Raw genomic sequence first — 17,817 nt, forward strand, 5'->3', positions numbered from 1 at the left:
GCATAGAGTTAAAATCACCTGAAATCAGCCAAGGAACTACACCTATCATGTTCTGAATATTCCTTAAGTCAATCCAAAGTTGTTTCCTAGTATCAATTGTGTGTAAACCATAGACAGCAGAAAAGAAATAGTTATTGTTATGTACATTATCCACAATCTCGCAATGGATCACCTGCTCAGAAACAAAAAGAATAGTAACTCCAATACTACTAGATTGCCAACCCAACCAAATCCTGCCTCTATCACAAAAAGAATAATTAGTTTCCCAACTCCAATGTCTGCCTAATTTCTTCATAACTTTCTCTTTATTTTTAGGTTTAACTTTAGTTTCAAGAAGAGCTATAACCTTAATATTATTAGCAACAACCAACTTCTTTACCTCACTAATCTTAGAGGGATCATTTAACCCCCTAATATTCCAAGTGCATAAGCTTATCATCAAGTATCGGGGGGGTCACCAGGATTATCCTGGTCAACTATATCCTCCAATTCTTCCTCCTGAGCAACATCATTTCCCACATCAATAGGCTGCATATCTATCTCTGGTAACTTATCAAACACATTAGAAGTGCTTACAGGAACTCCCCTATTTTTTGATTTCTTAGTAGCAACTCGCCAACCAAAATCCGCACCAGATTGAGTAACAACAAGAGTCTGATGCTCTGGAGTAGCTACCTGGGCAGGAACAGGTTTCTGCCCCAGTTGCTGCTTCTTAGGCACCCAGATTTGTTTAGTAGACTGTTTAGTGACAGGTTTCTGAACAGGTTTACCAAGAAATGAACAATCATGACCTGGCATAGAGCATTTAGCACAATAAGAGGGTTTCCAATCATACACAATCGCCTGCTTAAATTCCACCCCTAATTCATCCTCTATCCAAACATGATCCGGAAGAGTCATAGTAACATCCATTTCCACAAGAACACGAGCAAAAGACACTCTCTATTGCCTGGTAGTGCAATCATCCGCAAAAAGAGGAACACCCAGGATACTTGCTATCCGACTTAGAGAATCAGCACTCTAGAAATTAAGAGGGAGATTAGGAAGTTTAATCCAAAGAGGAATAACTTTTAAGATCTCCTCATAGAAATTAAAACCAGTAGACCATGGCTTAATTATTACAGGTTTGTTAAGAAAAGTATAAGGACCCCCAGCTAACACCAAATCTCTATCCTCAATAGAATGAAAATGAACCAAAAAATAACCATCATCATGCAGAAAAATATTAGGTGTTTGAACCTGATTCCAGACTGAATCCACATACCTCTTCACAACAGTAAGTGTAGGAGTGTCACCAACAACATACATGATAATAGAGGACATCCACTTCTTACTCATCGCATCAATTTCCGCTTTCTGCATCTGAGCAACCACTTTGCCCACTTTAACAACTGGAGCAAAAAACTGTAGAGCTACTCCCTTGCTAGTTAAAGGAGACCTATGAAAAAAACTAGCCCACTTTTGTCCATTCATATCAAGACGTCTATGAGCAGAAGAATTTCCTCCAGTAATTCCCCCCAATGATGGATTCGCATATTCCTGCATCACTACACCCATAGCATCAAGCTCATGAGATTCATCCACAACAACTGGAATTGCATCATTTCCCCGAAACCCAGAATTTACTGTTCCATTGCCAATATCCGGAATACCCAAAACCCGATTACCTTCAAGTATAATCTCATGCTCAGATCGGGTTATCAATCCAGCACTAGGGTGAACCAGCGGAGAAAGAACCAACTCAGATCCACTATTCAATCCAGATCCATTATTCTATCCAGCACCCGATCCCGATAATGGATTCCTACTACCACCCAAAGAAACAGAACTATTATTACCTTCCACCACTCCAGCCGCTTTCGCCATAGACGAATTATTCAGAGATGATTTCTTCTTCCTCGCCATTGAAACTCAGCACATGATAGTTAATCGCCCTAAGCATGAGAGAGTTTTTAGAGAGAGAAAGAGAATTAGTAATAAGTTTCAAAATTTATTTTAAATGATATTACTTTTTAATCGGTGTAATTATTAAGAAATGGACAAAGCGTCCGAGAGTACATACGGAGAAATCTTCGGGGGACAACAATTCTCCCAAACTTGCTCTACACCGAAAGGCCTTACTCTAGCTAAATGATGAGCAACATTGTTGCCATCTCTCTTAACATGAACCCAAAAAACCGAATTAAAACAACTGCAAAGAAATAAAATGTCTTATAGTACCCCATCAAGGTCTGAAAAATACACAGCTCCTTTGGACAGCCTATTCACCACAACCGAGTAGTCTGATTCGAAGATAACATCCCTATAGCCATACTTCTTTGCGAGCCTTACTCCCAAGCATAAAGCTTTCGCCTCTGCAACTTCTGGTGGCCACCAAGCTCTCACCTTGTGGACATCAGCAAACAGAACCACACCTTCCTCATCTCTCGCCAAAACCCCTAATCCGACCTACCCTTCATCGGCAAGGGAAGCATCCACGTTCAGCTTAATCACTTCTGAAGGAGGAGCTAACCAGCGTTTACTACTGCACTATGATTTTGGGGTTGGAAGAGAATAAATCTTCTGGCTATATTGCCCATACTTTTCCACATTCCTATTAACCCGAGCCAAGAGGATAACATTTGGAGTAAATTTACCTTCAAACACCTTCAGATTCCTCTCGCTCCAGATACACCACGCAAGAAAGCAGTCCCTTTGTTTAACCTTCAGCTCAGCCTTGTCCCAACTCACTAGCAGCTCGCAAATGTCATCCACCCCATTGCTCAGTAAAGCCATACAACCGCTGTCTTCCCAAAGTTCTTTCACCTTCCAACATTCAAAAAGGGTGTGGGAGCTAGTCTCTACCTCTGTTATGCACCACAGACACACATTATCCTCCATCAGATGGCGCGCCACAAGCAGGCCTTTGGTGGGTAGCGTTCCATTGCATAGGCGCCACAAGAAGTGCCTAACCTTTGGTGAGACTTCTAATTCGCATATTATCCTCTAAACATGATGGAAATCATCAAAATTGCAACCTATTCCCAGCATATATGCAGTTTTGGTGGAATATAAACCATTATTTGAGAAAGCCCACGTCAACATATCCCTTGGCTCTCTCAAACACAAAGGAATTGAAAGAATACATTTCTGATCTCTCTCATTAAAGTGAGCAGGAATTAAATCCACGTCCTATTCCACCTTGTCAAAATCAATGAGGTCACTAACCTGGTTCAGTCCATCACAGGGCTCAGTTGTAATAAAACGTCCATGCTCATCCGCCACCCAAGGGTTGCTCCAAATGTTCACTGCTTTCCCATTCCCAATACGCTATATCGCCCCTTCTTTAACAAGTGATTTCGCACTCCAAACACTCTGCCAAGAGTAACTTCCCGCATATCCCAAAGAGGCCTCAAGGAAATTAGAATGTGGGATGTACTTGGCTTTCATCACTCTACCAAGAAGAGAATCCTCATTAGTCACAAGGCGCCAAGCTCGCCTTCCGAAAAGAGCATCATTAAAGACACTTAAATCTCAAAAGCCCATACCACCTAAACAGTACACTTTGGAGTACACATATCCGCCCAACTCCTCCAATGAACTTTCCTCCTCGACCCGGTTTGGCCCCAAAAAAATCTAGCCATTGCACTCCTTATCTTCTCTATAACCAAGCACGGAAACTTATACACTCCCATTAAATATGTCGGGATATCTTGAATCACAGACTTCAAAAGAACTTCTTTCCCGGCACGAGAGAGAAGCTTTTCTTTCCACCCTTGGAGCTTTTTCCATATCCTATTCAACAGGGCTGCAAAATTTACCTTCTTCGATCGTCCAACCACTGTGGGAATACCAAGGTACTTCTCATGTCTATCTACTTGTCGCATATGTAGAACCCCCATTTACTCTTCTCTTTGCTCTTGTCTCACACCTTTGCTAAAAGACACTTCCGACTTTTCATAATTAATTTTCTGCTCGGATGCTACTTCATACTTGTTGAGAATATCAACTATTGCTTCGCACTCCCGTCGATTCACTCTAGCAAAAAGGAGACTATCATCTGCAAAAAGGAGGTGAGAGATAATAGGGCCATTCCGGCTTGCCTGGTAAAAGCAGTTAGTTTATTTTATTTTATTTATTTTTTTAAATTTAAAAAATTATGATTTGATTTGATAAATGAATGGATAAGATCTCCTCTAAAAAAATGAAGGGTTTAGATCAAAAGCTTATAGTGGCCATAATTTTTATGTAGCCATTGAATAGTCTTCCGTAATTTATTATACTACCTTCGTTACAGGTTATGTGCAACGATTAGACATTTTTCCTATCTGCTTTATGTCAAATCTTTGCATATAACCTGTAACGGAGGTAGTATTTTTATTTTTATTTTTTTTTTAAAAAAATGTTTATTTCTTTCTGAACAGCGTTTCAGAGAATTAACAAAAGGGCGACCATGGAAGATGATTTTTTTTTTTTGAAACTGCTTTATTATCGTTATAGAATGTTGAATATACATCCTCAAGTCAGATTAATCGATGTAATTGGATAAATTTATCGAATTTAACTGGACAAATTAAACCTCCCGAGATAATTAAGAATTTCAAGTTTTAATTAACAATGTAAACTGGTGTAATTATTTGCAATTATGTATTAGTGCAGTATTGTTTAATGGGGTTGATGAATATGGTGTAATTACGTAGTAGTGTTGTATTGTTTAATGGGGTTGATGAATATGGTGAATGATGAAGAACAGAACCAAAGTTCAGAGCAGACAAAAAAAAGATAGAAAAAGAAAAAGAGATAGGTGAGAGTAAGAGAACGACATTGTGGAAACTAGTGTAATTACTTGCAATCAAAATGATCTATTGAACTGTTGAAATTGGTCAACTGCTTCTTCTTCTTCTTCCCGTTTTTTATTAAATTTGAAATTGTGTAGAAATACAATAATTATTAAAGTAACAAAAGTGATCAAAGTTGTATTCGTTAGTAAAAAAATGGAGAGTCGAATGACCTCGACAATGGCAGAAAAAGATAAAAGGTCGGCGAAAATGACAAAAAAATCCCGATAATATTAAACACTTTAACTTACTAATTTATTTAGTAACACAAGCAGATTGTTTAGTAACACAAGCAGTTATGTTTGGTAACCAAATATAAGAGATGTAGCACTACTTATTATTAACAAAAAATAAAACAAAAAAAAAAATCCTACAAATGTCGATGTTTATCTTGCAATCTTGATTATGGAATGATCCAAACTTGACTCAACTTGAACAATAACCGATATTTTGACATCAAAATTAACCCGACCTGAAGTGACCTGGTTCAAAATACCCCAACTTGAAATAATTCGAAAAAAACTTCACTTCACTGACCTATTGACTTGCATGAACCTAACTCGAAATGGCCCGACCCAAACCCCTGACTTGATACTTGATCATAAATCATGACTCTATATTTAAAAATTCTAGTATGGTCACTCTCACTATGACCATGAATATAGTTAATTATGATTGGCTAATTTTTGCTTTTTCTTAAAATCTTGGTCAAACCTTATTTTTAGAATTTTCCATTTTTAATTCTTTTTCATTTTTCCAAAAAATATTTATTGATTTCCGAAATTACTTTTTTAATTTTTGAAATTATTTACTTAAAATCAATTATTAATTAAATCAAAAAATAATATTAAATTAAATAAATCAAAATAAAAAAATTATTCTTTGTAGTTCTTCATTGTTCTTCAAAGTTCTTCAAGTTTCTTCATTAATGGATGAAATTAACAACAAATTCATGATCTATGTCTCTTAAATTAACTCACGCTTCAGGTGGAAAATAAATACATGCCCCGATCTACGCACCATGTGCGATTTTTATTTTTTATTTTTTGAAAATCGGAGTTCGTACACATTCGAATCTATGTGGGTTGTTTCTTAATCCTAGAATAATACATTTAAATTGAATAATTTCAATCAAGGGATGTGAAATTGGCGATTACATGTAGTTGAAAATCTTAAATATTCACTTTTTTGATAATCTGGGTTCATGAAACAAATCATGGAAGAAAACGTAAAATATCTTCTTCAAAACCTCGTTTGATCCAAAAAGCGAAGATGAAATTTTAAATTTTGTTTTTGTATTAGGTTTTCACCAATATGCTAATAGGACATTACATATAACAAGTAGGTTTACTGTTTATTCGTCTACGACCATAAAGAGTGTTATAATCATATTGAAGGCTATGATTATGACTTTTAATTTGTGATTATATTTATGTTATCATCAAATAAATTTCATTAGATTATCAATAAAAATTGCATTAAACTATTAATAATTGTTTTGAATTACATTTAAGAGTTTAACATTTTTTATTATCAAAAGAAGGTTATGACTGTACACATTATAGGTCATTACATTATGAAACGATATATGCCAAACTTATGTCACGGAGTATTTATTTAGAAATGTGATTCAAATAGTTAAATAACAATGAACAACAACCTATGAATTATTCATTTAATCCAGCACACACTAGCGTCGTGAATTTTGTGAATTCAAAAAATAATACTACAATATTGTTTTTACAAAAATAGCTAATTAACAATTATATATGGTTAACTTAACAATATATTGAAGTCTATCTATATGCCTTTTAATATTTGACAAAAGATTTTCATGTCAAACTTACGTTACAAATCCTCAAATATGTCAATTTAAAAAATCATGCCTTCAATAAAACAAGTTATTATGGTTAATTACTTATCATCATAAATTGTATTCTATTTATTGATACTATCCTAATAAAGTGGTAGAATAAAATATTTGGTGATCCTAAATTAGGTTCATATAAGAGGAATATTAAATAATATGATTCTATTCTACCACTTTATAAGGATCAGATAGTATCAATATATGGAATACAATTCATGATAATAAATAATTAACTATAATAACTCGATTTATTGAAGGCAAACATTTAAAATTGACATATAGTTAAGTAGCTTTTTTTTTTTTTTTGTTTTTTTTTTTGGAAAACAATATTATAGTATTATTTTTTGAATTCGCAAAAATCACGACGCTAGTGCGAGCTAGATTAAATGAATAATTCATAGGTCTTTGTTCGTTGATATTTAACTAGTTGAGTTACAATTCTAAATAAATAGTTCATGACATAAGCTTGGCATATATCGTTTCATAATGTAATGACCTATAATGTGCACGGTCATAACCTTTTGTTGATGATTAATATGTTAAAGTCTTCAATGTAATTTAAATCAGTTAAATTAAATTTGCATTGATAATCTAATGAATTTATTTGATGATAAAATAATTATAATCATAAATTAAATGTCATAATCATAGCATTTAATATGATTATAATACTCTTTATGGTCGTAAACGAATAAACAGTAAAACTATTTGTTATAGGTAATGTCCTATTAGCATATTGGTGAAAACCTAATATAAAAACAAGTGTTAAAATTTCATCTTCATTTTTTCGATCAAATAAGATTTGAAGAAAATATGTTACGGTTTCTTCTTGAATTTTCCTGACGAACCCACATTAGCGAAAAACTTAAATTTTTTAATTTCGATTACATAAGATCTCAACTTTTGCATCCTTTGATTGAGATTTTCCAATAAAATCTATTATTCTAGGATTAAAAACAAACCCAAATTCGCTCCGCTAGAACCTCAATTTCGAAAATTTTAAAATTTTGCATATGTTGTGTAGATCAGATCATATTTTTAATTTTTGTCGATGTGCGATTGTTTTTGCGAGACAAAGATCATGAATTGGTGATAAATTTCATCCATGGATGAAGAACTTTAAAGAATGTTGAAGAATAACGAAGAACGATGATTTTTTTTTTTTGATTATTTTAATTTAATCTTATTTTCAGATTTTATAATAAAACTGATTTTAATAAAATAATTACAAAAATAGTTTTTTTTTTTTAAAATTAAAATTTATTTTCTGGAAAAAGAAATTAAAATGGTTTTAAAAAATAAAAAAGAAGTTTGACCAAGCATTTTAAAAAAAGGAAAAATCAACCAATAGGATTCAAGAATAGTAATGATCATAATAAAAGAGACCGTAGTAGAAACATCCCTCTATATTTGATCTGCTGGACATGACCATATTGTATACCTAATACAAAATGATCCAACTCGTACTTAACCTGAAAGAACTAATTGCTAGGTCTACGTTAGTATAAATGTATAATAACTCAACTTTCTTTTTCTTACCGAAATTGTTAAAAATGACCCCTTTTCTACTAACAAATAGGAAAATTGTAAACTAATAATCCCACCTTTAGGTGATCTTCCACAAACAATCCCACCTTTCTAAAATCCAGAGACAATCTCACATATTCCCCCTATCTTCCATTAACGATCCTTCACCTGTTGAAACCGGTTAAATCATAAGATTGCTTAGAACATCCGGTTTCTTCTAATTTAATTTCCAACCGTTAAAGCTTAGACGCCATTATTGCCCTCTCCCCTGTTATCTTCTTTGAGAATTTTATAACTTGCCCCCTTATCAATTAAATTTTTCACTTTTCTTCTTCTAATTCATCTCATCTCTTCTCTTGTACTCAAAGTTTTCTCCTTTTTTTCCAGTTTTCTATCAATGACAAGTCATAATTCAATTAGCGCCTCTTTAAGGTCGAGGTCGAAGCAAACCTCGTCTTCTCAGGTGGTGTGCTACCACAATGAAATTGCACCACTGAGGACAGTGCGCTACGATGGTCCAACAAAGGGGAAGCGTTTTTTTGGGTGCTCATATTGGTCTGTAAGTAATTGCGCACCAAATTGTTGTTGTTGTTGTTTTTAAAAAAAAAATTTGCTTTGTTGTTGTTGTAATAGGCTAATTTGGGTGATTTGTAGGAGCAGAGGACTTGTGGCTTTTTCAAGTGGGCTGATGAGGTGGATGATGTTCGTGATCTGCAACATTTAGTTCTTTTTCAAGTGGGCTGATGAGGTGGATGATGTTCGTGATCTGCAGCATTTAGTTCTGGAGAAGGAGACCAGAATTTGTGAGCTTGAGTATGAACTGGACATGATGAAGGATAAAGTGAAGAGGTTGAAGGCAAAGAAAGAGAAGCTGGTAGAAGAGGTGGAGGAGATGGGCATTGTAACAACTGAAACAATGTTTGAACTGAAGGAAAACAACACTAACAAAAGGCTGATGCTTACTCTGGTCTTCTCTTGGGCATTTTTCACCCTTGTGCTGTTGATGAAATAGGGTGTGTTGATGATGGGTTGTGGGTAGTTTTTTGGGGTTGCTGTGAAGGTGTAGTATAAGTGGGCTGTGGGTTGGTTGGGACATTTGTATTTTAGGTAGTTTTCAGATGTGAAAGTGTTGGGTTTTTTTTGCTTAATTTGGCATGCTAGAATGGTATTGACTAGGATGTAGGCTAGACTTGACTTAAATAATGAAGTAGGGCTTGACTGTAGTGTAGGTGCTGACCTTCACTGACTTTTGTAACCATGGCAATTTGAATGAATATATGCCTTATTTTGCTTGGTTAAATTGTTGTTGCTGAAAATTATTGCAATTTAATTGTTGTTGCAGAAGTTTTTAAACACTTTAATACAACATAATATGAAAAAAAAAACTTTGAACTGAGAGCGTATATAGCATAACATGAAATTCTTCAAAATACAAGACAAACTCTGTTCAAATGAAGATACTTAAACATAGGTCTGAATTACATAAAACTTAGGAATGTCATTGATCTTAACTAACTAATACATCCTTATTACATATTGTTCTAATTTGAGGAACCCTGACTGAAGTTGTAGGAGAAAGTAGTGGTGTGTGCTGAAACAACTTGAGGTCCTGCACTTCCTGGTGGCTGCATTGAAAAAAAAAAAAGGAGTTAGTTTTGGGATTTTGACAGAAATAGGCTTTGTAATAAACTAATGAATGCGTTAGTGTCATACATTAGTGAATGTAGAGCCATCTGATGTGAAATAAACACCAAAACCTTGGGGGACCTGATTTCTTCCTCTGCCTCTTCCACCCCTTGATCCTCTACCACCCCTTGTTCCTCTACCACCCCTGTTACCTCCTCTTGCTGTGGTAACACCTCTTCCCATGCCGCCTGAAGCTTCCCCACCTTTCCAGTTCTCCCACCCCTACTAGTTAGAGCATCCCTTCCCCTAGCTCTGCCAGTTCCCCTTCCCATTGTACTTCCAACTGAGTTGCCTCCCTTGCTGATCACTCTACCTCCCCTTCCTATTCTTGAAGGCTCAACTGTTGCTGTTAGATGAGCAGAAGAGCATGGCTGCATAGGTTGGGAAGCTGCAACCTCTTTCCTTGGCCTACCCCTTGCTCTCTTTGCTGGAGGCTCATCTGGGGCTTGTGGCAGAGTAGTTCCTTTGTTGGGGCACCTTGTCCCTTTAGTTGACACACAGAGCATGTCATTTCCATGCCATGTTTGGTCAACTTTCCTGACTTTTTAGGGTCCTCAAATGGATCCTTTCTTCTATTCTTCCTTAGCCTTCCTGGTCCCACTTTGATGGGGGGGGGGGGGTGGATCCATACTCAACTCTGATTGAGGCCAATGCCTTTCATCTTCAACTAGAGGGATTAATTCCATATGCTTTCAATCAAGTACATCTCCTTCTTATAACACTCATCAACATAATCTTCTGCCTTCTTATGACAGAAAAAAATAGCAGCCACTGCATGACAACATGGGATCCCACACATGTCCCATTTTCTGCATGTGCAAGTTCTTTTCTCTAGGTCCACAGACATAGTGTCCAAGATATGGCTCACTTGAAACACAGTCTATGAAGAAGGAATGACCTCACAATTAGCAGCTTCCTCTTTCTCTGATTCTAGCTTCTTCTAAAACCTTGGACATAAAACACTTTTCCATTTTTCCATTTCCTGCCTCTTAATCACCAGCCTCCTCATTAAAGCTGCCCTTATATCCTCCAACATATAAAGCAAATTCTTTGCCCAATCATTAATGATATACCCATTAAATGTCTCAGCCATGTTAGATGTGATGGCATCTGCCTTCACATCAGTTTTCAGAAATGCCCTGCAGAAGACATCTGGGTTGTAACTTTTGAAGCCTGCAGCAGCTGTAGCATTAGCTATCTCCAACTTCTTAAGTGAATCTTTATAGTCAGCTTCACTATATGACTTTGCACAACTCCAAAACATCAATTTCATTTCATCACCTCTGAAATTCTTGTGCCAATTTGAAAAAATATGTCTTGCACAATGTCTGTGCTTAGCTTGAGGGAGTGTCACACTAACCCCTCTTAGAATGGCCTAGTAAAGCAATATGTATTAATGAATTCAGCAAAAAAAGCAACATAACCAAATATATGTATTAATGAATTCAGCAAAAAAAAGCAACATAAACAGTTGAAGTTTATACCTGATGCTTATCTGACACAATCACAGTTCCAGAACCATCACCAAGCTGAAGGCTTTTGCTGAGGTTATTCAGAAACCACTCCCAAGAAGTATTGTTTTCACCCTTCACCACTGCCCAAACAATTGGGTACATCTGATCATTCCCTTCTCTGCCTACAACAGACATCAACTGTCCCCCTAGGAATGTCTTCAAAAAGCAAGCATCAACACATATAATTTTTCTGCAACCCTCCATCCAACCTTTTTGCAGTCCCTCAAAACAGACGTACAACCTCTGAAAATCCGTGGTGGCTTATTCTTGTCCATGTATGTGACTAAGTCCAACTGTGTGTTTGGACTGGACCTTTTCAAGGCTTCAAGATACCTACCAACCTTCCCATAATGCTTTCTCATGGAGCCATGAAGTTTTTTGTGAGCATGCCACTTGACTTTGTAAGCAAACTCCTTCCTAATGATTACCCTGTAAGCTCTCCTGACTGTTTCCATGATCTCTTTAGCTGGCCAATGAGGCCTAGCCTTGAACACATCAAGTAGTTGTTCTGCTAACCATGACCCTTTCAGCTGCTTGTTTTTCTCCATAGTTCTGATGCAACTATGGTCTGACATTACTATTTTAACTACAAAGGAACCTCTCCTGGAGTCCCAAGAGGCATACAACCTAAAAGGACACGTACCCTTCACTGCACCTCACACCAATTCTTTGTTGCTTACTTTTATTTAAGGACACAATAGTTAAAGTTCTTCCTTGAAAAGTTGCAAACTTAGCAACAACTTGCTTAAAGTCCTCCCTAGTTGCAAATCTATGTCCAACTTTCCACTGAAACTGAGTAAAGTCAGTCTCAGGCCCTACAAGCAGACCTCTCCTGCTCTTTCTTTCCCCAATTGTCTCCTCTTCATCACTTCCCCTAGGTGTGTGAATTTCTTCATCAGATTCTTCATATTCAGAGTTGTAACCAGCCTGTTTTCCACCCTCCCCAACTTGTTTACTACTCTCCCCAACCTGTATACTACTCTCACCCCCTTTGTTCCCCTCCTGCCGTGCAGCTAAATTACCCTTAGCAGCTTGAACTTGTAGTGACTGTGCCAATTCTACTAAAGTACAATTGAAACCTTTCACTCTTTCCCTTGCCTCCCTTTGCTCATCATCACTACTGTCGGCATCAAAATCCTCTGGCTCCTTCAACTCTTCAATGTCACTAACATCATCCTCTTCCCCATCTAACTCAAAGTTAGCCTGATAAATTTCATAATCACCTAGCCAATCCTCTTCCTCATACTCATTTATGAGATTAACTTCATCCTCTTTTTGAAACAAATACTCACCTGGATCAGACTCACCCTCCAAATCATCTTCTAACACATAATCTCTATCATCATCATCATCTTCATCACTTCCTACATCGTACAGTAACTCATCTATAGCAATGGGGCTATTAGGTCTATCTAGCTTCCTCCTAATCATAGTCCCCTGGAACTTCAGATCTAATGAATTCAGAATGAGGTTCTAAAGTGTTTGCTATTTGAATTGGGGTTGCTATTGTTTGACTAGGATTTTCTGGTAATGAAATGGAAGTACTAGATCAAGGAAATGGTTGAAGTAGTTTGTTTGTTGTTGGAGTGGGGACCACTTCTACTGCTTTGCCTTTAGAATTTTCCAACACATGCAGCTTATCTGAAACTGCACTAGATTTCTGGCTCAAAATGCCAGCTCTCTCTTAGGTATCAATTTTTTGGGCCTATTGGGCTCATGTCCTGTGGCAACAATGGCTAAAGTGGGCTGGGTTGTGGTATTGGATCCAGTCTGGGGTTGTTTAACAGGGGCAACAAATTTAGGCTCAACATCATCATCATCAACTACATACAAGTCTACTGTGCCGTTCTCCATCATTACCCTACCCAATTCTCTTAATTCATCATCAGCAAATGCAGACTTTAACCCACCCCCAAAGTCAAGTCCAGGATTTGAGTAATAAAGTTTGAAAATTTCATAATAATTACCACATTTAGCAACTAATTCCTTCATATAAAACCAACACAACTCATCAACATCAACATCAAAAGTTCTGAACTTCCCTCCCAAATAAACCCAGTAACCATTACTGTCAAATTTAAACTTCCCACCATGATATATTTTCAAACATGCAAGACCTACACTACTAGAAAACAGCCCATTTCCGACGGAAAAATTCCGTCGGAAACACCCTGAAATCCGTCGGAAAAGGGGTTTTCGACGGAATTCCGTCGGAAGTGGTTGTTGGAAACACCGTGGTAGGAAAAAGCACCTCTTCCGACCGAAATTTCGTCGGAAACACTCTTCCGACGGAATTTTCCGTCGTAAGACAACTTCCGGCACCGGCAAATTCCGTCGGAAATTTCCAACGGAATTTACATTTCGGTCGGAATTTTCCGACGGGAATTCCGTCGGAAAATATTTTCGGGAAATTAAAAAAATACGCCGTGCCACCACCGGCACGGCGTATCGCCACCTCCAACCACCCGAAAACCCCCTGTCAACCCCAACCAAACCAACTTCAAAACCACATCACCACCACCACCAACCACATCAGATCACCACTACCGCCACTACAGACCACCATACAACCACCAAACCTTACCCAGAAACCACTAAACCTAACCTAGAAACCACCAAACCCTAACCAAACCTAACCCAGACCCAAATCGGCACCCACCACCACCTCCTAGACCACGACCCACCCAGATCTGAACCCACCGAAACACCCTAACCCAAATCTGCACCCACTAAACTAGAAAACAACTCCGAAAACCAAAAATGAATAAATAAAAAAAAAACTCGGAAACAAAATCGAAAATTTAAAATATACCTTAAATTGAAAATTATGCTTCGAATTTCATCATGGAAACGGTTTAACAAGGCCAAATTCGGCCATGAAAAGTCTAGATCTAGGCTTTTAATGGTCGAATTTGGCCTTACAAAACCTTTAAAATATGGAAAATAAATTTCAAAGGAGAGACGGTGTGTGGTAAAATCGTCGGCATAGAAGCTCCGGTGGGTGGTATTCTTGATGTTTGTGGCGGTTGTTGGTGTGAGATAGAAAGAGGGAAAAAAGGAGGAAAGGGGAACGAAGAGAGAAGAAAACAGAAGAGAGAAGAGGAGGAAGAAGGAGGAACGGTGAGAATGAGGGGAAAGAATAAGGGGCGGAGAAGAAGAGAGGATGAGGGAGAAGGAGAACAGGAAGAATGAGGGGAGGAGAGAGAAAGAGAGGAAAGAGAAATGAAGGGTAAGGGCGGCTGCTAGCTGTTTAATTAGGGTTGAGAATTTTTTTTTTAATTTTTAAAATCTAAATTCCGTCGAAAGCACTTGCAATTCCGTCGGAAATTTTTCGAGGGGCTTAATTCCGTCGGAAATCACTTAATTTCGACGGATTAATCTGTAGTAAATTTCCTACAGAATAAAATCCGTCGGAAATTAAATATTTTCCGACGGAATTTAAGTCCGTCGGAAATTTCCGACGGAAATTCCAAATCCGTCGGAAATTTCCTACGGAAATTAAATCCGTAAAAAATTTTGTATTTTCCTACGGATTTTCGTGTCCGTCGGAATTCGACCTTTTTCTTGTAGTGCCATAACAATATGCAAACAGTCTCAATAACTACTTAAATTACTCTTCACTATGTTAATCGAAGCTTTATTTGTTTAATTGCTTTAATTCGCAAATTTAAGAAAGCCAGGGTTTGTCGATTTACCTCTAATTAGCCCACCTTGAATTGCTGTGTTAAGGACCTTAATTTTCTTCAATCAATGAACAATTGCAGTCCTCGACAATTTCTGAAAGATGTATTTTTTTTTTTGGACGGAGAATTTCTCCTTTGTTTCATAAAAATGGCGAAACTGAGTTTTTTTTTTTTTTTTGGGGGGGGGGGGAACCGTTGGAGAAGAAAGACTTTAGGGAGGGAAATAGAATAGGTTCACCGGTTTAAGGGGTAACTTGTAAAAAGGATCGTTAATGGAAGATAGGGGGAATAGGTGGAATTGTTTCTGGAATTTAGAAAGATGGAATTATTTATGGAAGACCATCTAAAGGTGGGATTATTAGTTTACAATTTTCCTATCAAATATGCTCCATATAGGGGATAATTTGACATTAAACCTCTTTATTACCTTTCTTTACTAGTGGATGGTACATATTCCTCGAATTACAACAGTACACCTGATTATTTTAACAAAATATTACCAAAGTAAAGGCGTTGAAATTGGGAAAAAGCATCATGCATGAGCGACTTTCATGAATCCAATCACTGCCTCCCACGAGTAATTATATAGAATATAGACTCACAATTTATCTCATGTATCAGGTCATTTGAAATTAAGTATTAACTTCTTTTATAAGTGGGTACATATTCTTGTCTCTTAAGTCACTTGCAAAGTTGCAAATCCCCTATATATATATATGCTGCCTACTTGTTTTCGGTCACTCACCACTGAGCTCAATACTTCTTAACTTGTTGGGTGTCTAGCTCTCTTCTCGCTGATCATCCTCCTTCCCTTTCTCTCGCCTGAAAAACAGATGGAAACCACCAGAAGTGAGGTAAACACTGTATTTCCCATTTTAGAATGTACCAAACTATGAGTATTAGTTATAAGTTGTCAAACCAAAACTTGACATGCATATTTTTTTTGGAAGGCTATTCAATGGCTACAACAAGATTAGGTTAAATTTGATAAGCATATTCATAATTAGGATAAAATTTCCATGCGTCTAAATCTTATAAACTCTAATCCATGAAATACATTTTTCAGATGAACTTCTTGGAAGCCTTAGAAAATGGTATGAAAGCTAACAATGACGGTTCGTCTTCATCGCATATCAGTGATCAGAGCAAGGCAAAGGCACCAAAGGGACTTCACTTACCCTCTAATGTTAATCCAACAGTTGATCTCAATACTCCATACTTTGTTTTTGTTATGACGGTACGTATATAGTATAATCCATTCATTAACTTTTTACAAAATTAGAGATTAAGGTTTCGTTTGGCATCACTTTGGTATTCTGTTTTTTGGTTTTTGTTTTTTAAACCATATAATACATGTCAAGCAAAAAATTATTCACACTTATTAAAATCATGGTAATTTTAAAAACTGACAACAGAAAAGTGGAAACACCTTTTTCTTGTTTTCTGTTTTTGGTTTTTAGTTTTAAAAAAAATAGAAAACTGAAAACCATATAGTACATGTTGTTGATTAATAATAATTTAAAAACAATGTGCAGAATTCAAAAACGTTCGAGTTGTTACATAGAAGTCAAAACGAAGTTAAAAAGGTTGTGGTTCATTCACTACGTCTTCATGAGGAGCCCCCAATAGAGAATCGTCCAACCAAACCAGAATATGATCACAAAGTAATCAATATTTCTGTGCTTACAAATAAATTACCAAAACAGCATTTTTTATTACAGTATTGCTAATTGACAAAATGTATCTACAGGTGGATAAAAAATATGTGGACAGGATTAACAAAATTTCTCCTGGTTTATCATATAAAAATGGTAAAGACCACCGAATACATCAATATGGAGACCACGGTTATCTTACTGGTTTGGATCAATTAGAATATTTTGAGAACATAGATAAACTTTATGAACATTTCAAAGAGAGCCTGCCAGTTGGTCCTAAAATAAATATATTAGCTAAAGTTGAGACTATAGGACGAGTAGTTGATGGAGAGTCTAAAGACGTTAAGTGGAATGTTCTTAATATAGAGAGTATTGCTAATCACCTGAAAAATAAGTTCGGGAGTGAGGTGGGCTTATGTTTTGTAAGAGATTGTAATGGAGTGAAGTATCTTTATGAGTATAAATTCTATTTCAATAAGAATTTTGAGATGGTGAATGCACCCGATGGCGAAAAGCTAAAAATCCTGGAGTACCCAAATCTCAGGCCGACAATTAAGGACAGGAAACATGGACATCATAAAATGTCCACTGATAACCTTAACAATGAAGAGAAATCTTAGTAAGGCTTTGACTGCACGGATTGGTACCGGTGAAGGTTTATGTTTAATGAACTCGGTTAACATGTATTATGTGTTTTCGTCATCCTACTTATTAAGTCGTGAAAGTTGTACTATATATGTATTTTTGGTGTGATGTGTGATTATGTATTGTGTGTTTTGGTCATTGTACTCGTCAAGTCCATAAAGTTGTACTATATATCCTGAATAATGTATGTTAATCTGTTTTTTTGACAAAACTATCAGTTCGGAGATGCAAACATACAAGAATAAATTTGTTGTAAAAATTTACTTTGGAGCTCAAAGTAAATAGAATTTGATTGAGTTAACAATCATCTGAACAGATGAGTATTTAGAGTTGTGGAAAATTGGCCAATAGCTGACAATTGACAAAGGGAAGGGGGGGGGGGGGTATTTAAGTCACAAATTTGGGCTATTTTCGGCC

At 36.5% G+C, this 17,817-nt stretch overlaps 4 protein-coding genes across 4 annotated transcripts; 1 reads left to right on the plus strand and 3 right to left on the minus strand.

Moving 5' to 3' along the window:
• Positions 1-2,028: 2,028 nt before the first annotated feature.
• Positions 2,029-2,977, minus strand: LOC145628119 (uncharacterized). The gene is made up of 4 exons (XM_081680437.1): positions 2,953-2,977; positions 2,602-2,846; positions 2,221-2,448; positions 2,029-2,157 (listed from the first exon to the last, which is right to left on the minus strand). The coding sequence occupies exons 1-4, from the start codon at positions 2,975-2,977 to the stop codon at positions 2,029-2,031; spliced, it is 627 nt and encodes a 208-aa protein (XP_081536563.1).
• Positions 2,978-3,309: 332 nt separating this feature from the next.
• On the minus strand, positions 3,310-3,881 carry LOC145628121 (uncharacterized). The gene is made up of 2 exons (XM_081680438.1): positions 3,667-3,881; positions 3,310-3,478 (listed from the first exon to the last, which is right to left on the minus strand). The coding sequence occupies exons 1-2, from the start codon at positions 3,879-3,881 to the stop codon at positions 3,310-3,312; spliced, it is 384 nt and encodes a 127-aa protein (XP_081536564.1).
• Positions 3,882-10,576: 6,695 nt separating this feature from the next.
• On the minus strand, positions 10,577-11,962 carry LOC145628122 (uncharacterized). Its single transcript, XM_081680439.1, has 4 exons — positions 11,624-11,962; positions 11,385-11,570; positions 10,898-11,275; positions 10,577-10,780 (listed from the first exon to the last, which is right to left on the minus strand). Exons 1-4 carry the CDS (start codon positions 11,960-11,962, stop codon positions 10,577-10,579), a joined length of 1,107 nt encoding a protein of 368 aa, XP_081536565.1.
• A 3,886-nt stretch (positions 11,963-15,848) lies between these two features.
• LOC145627234 (uncharacterized) lies at positions 15,849-17,572 on the plus strand. The gene is made up of 4 exons (XM_081679624.1): positions 15,849-15,951; positions 16,164-16,334; positions 16,633-16,761; positions 16,848-17,572. The coding sequence occupies exons 1-4, from the start codon at positions 15,931-15,933 to the stop codon at positions 17,373-17,375; spliced, it is 849 nt and encodes a 282-aa protein (XP_081535750.1). The 5' UTR covers positions 15,849-15,930; the 3' UTR covers positions 17,376-17,572.
• Positions 17,573-17,817: the final 245 nt, after the last annotated feature.

Source organism: Chenopodium album, chromosome 4 (genome assembly GCF_948465745.1).
Source record: "Chenopodium album chromosome 4, dcCheAlbu1.1, whole genome shotgun sequence".
Classification (NCBI taxonomy): domain Eukaryota; kingdom Viridiplantae; phylum Streptophyta; class Magnoliopsida; order Caryophyllales; family Amaranthaceae; genus Chenopodium; species Chenopodium album.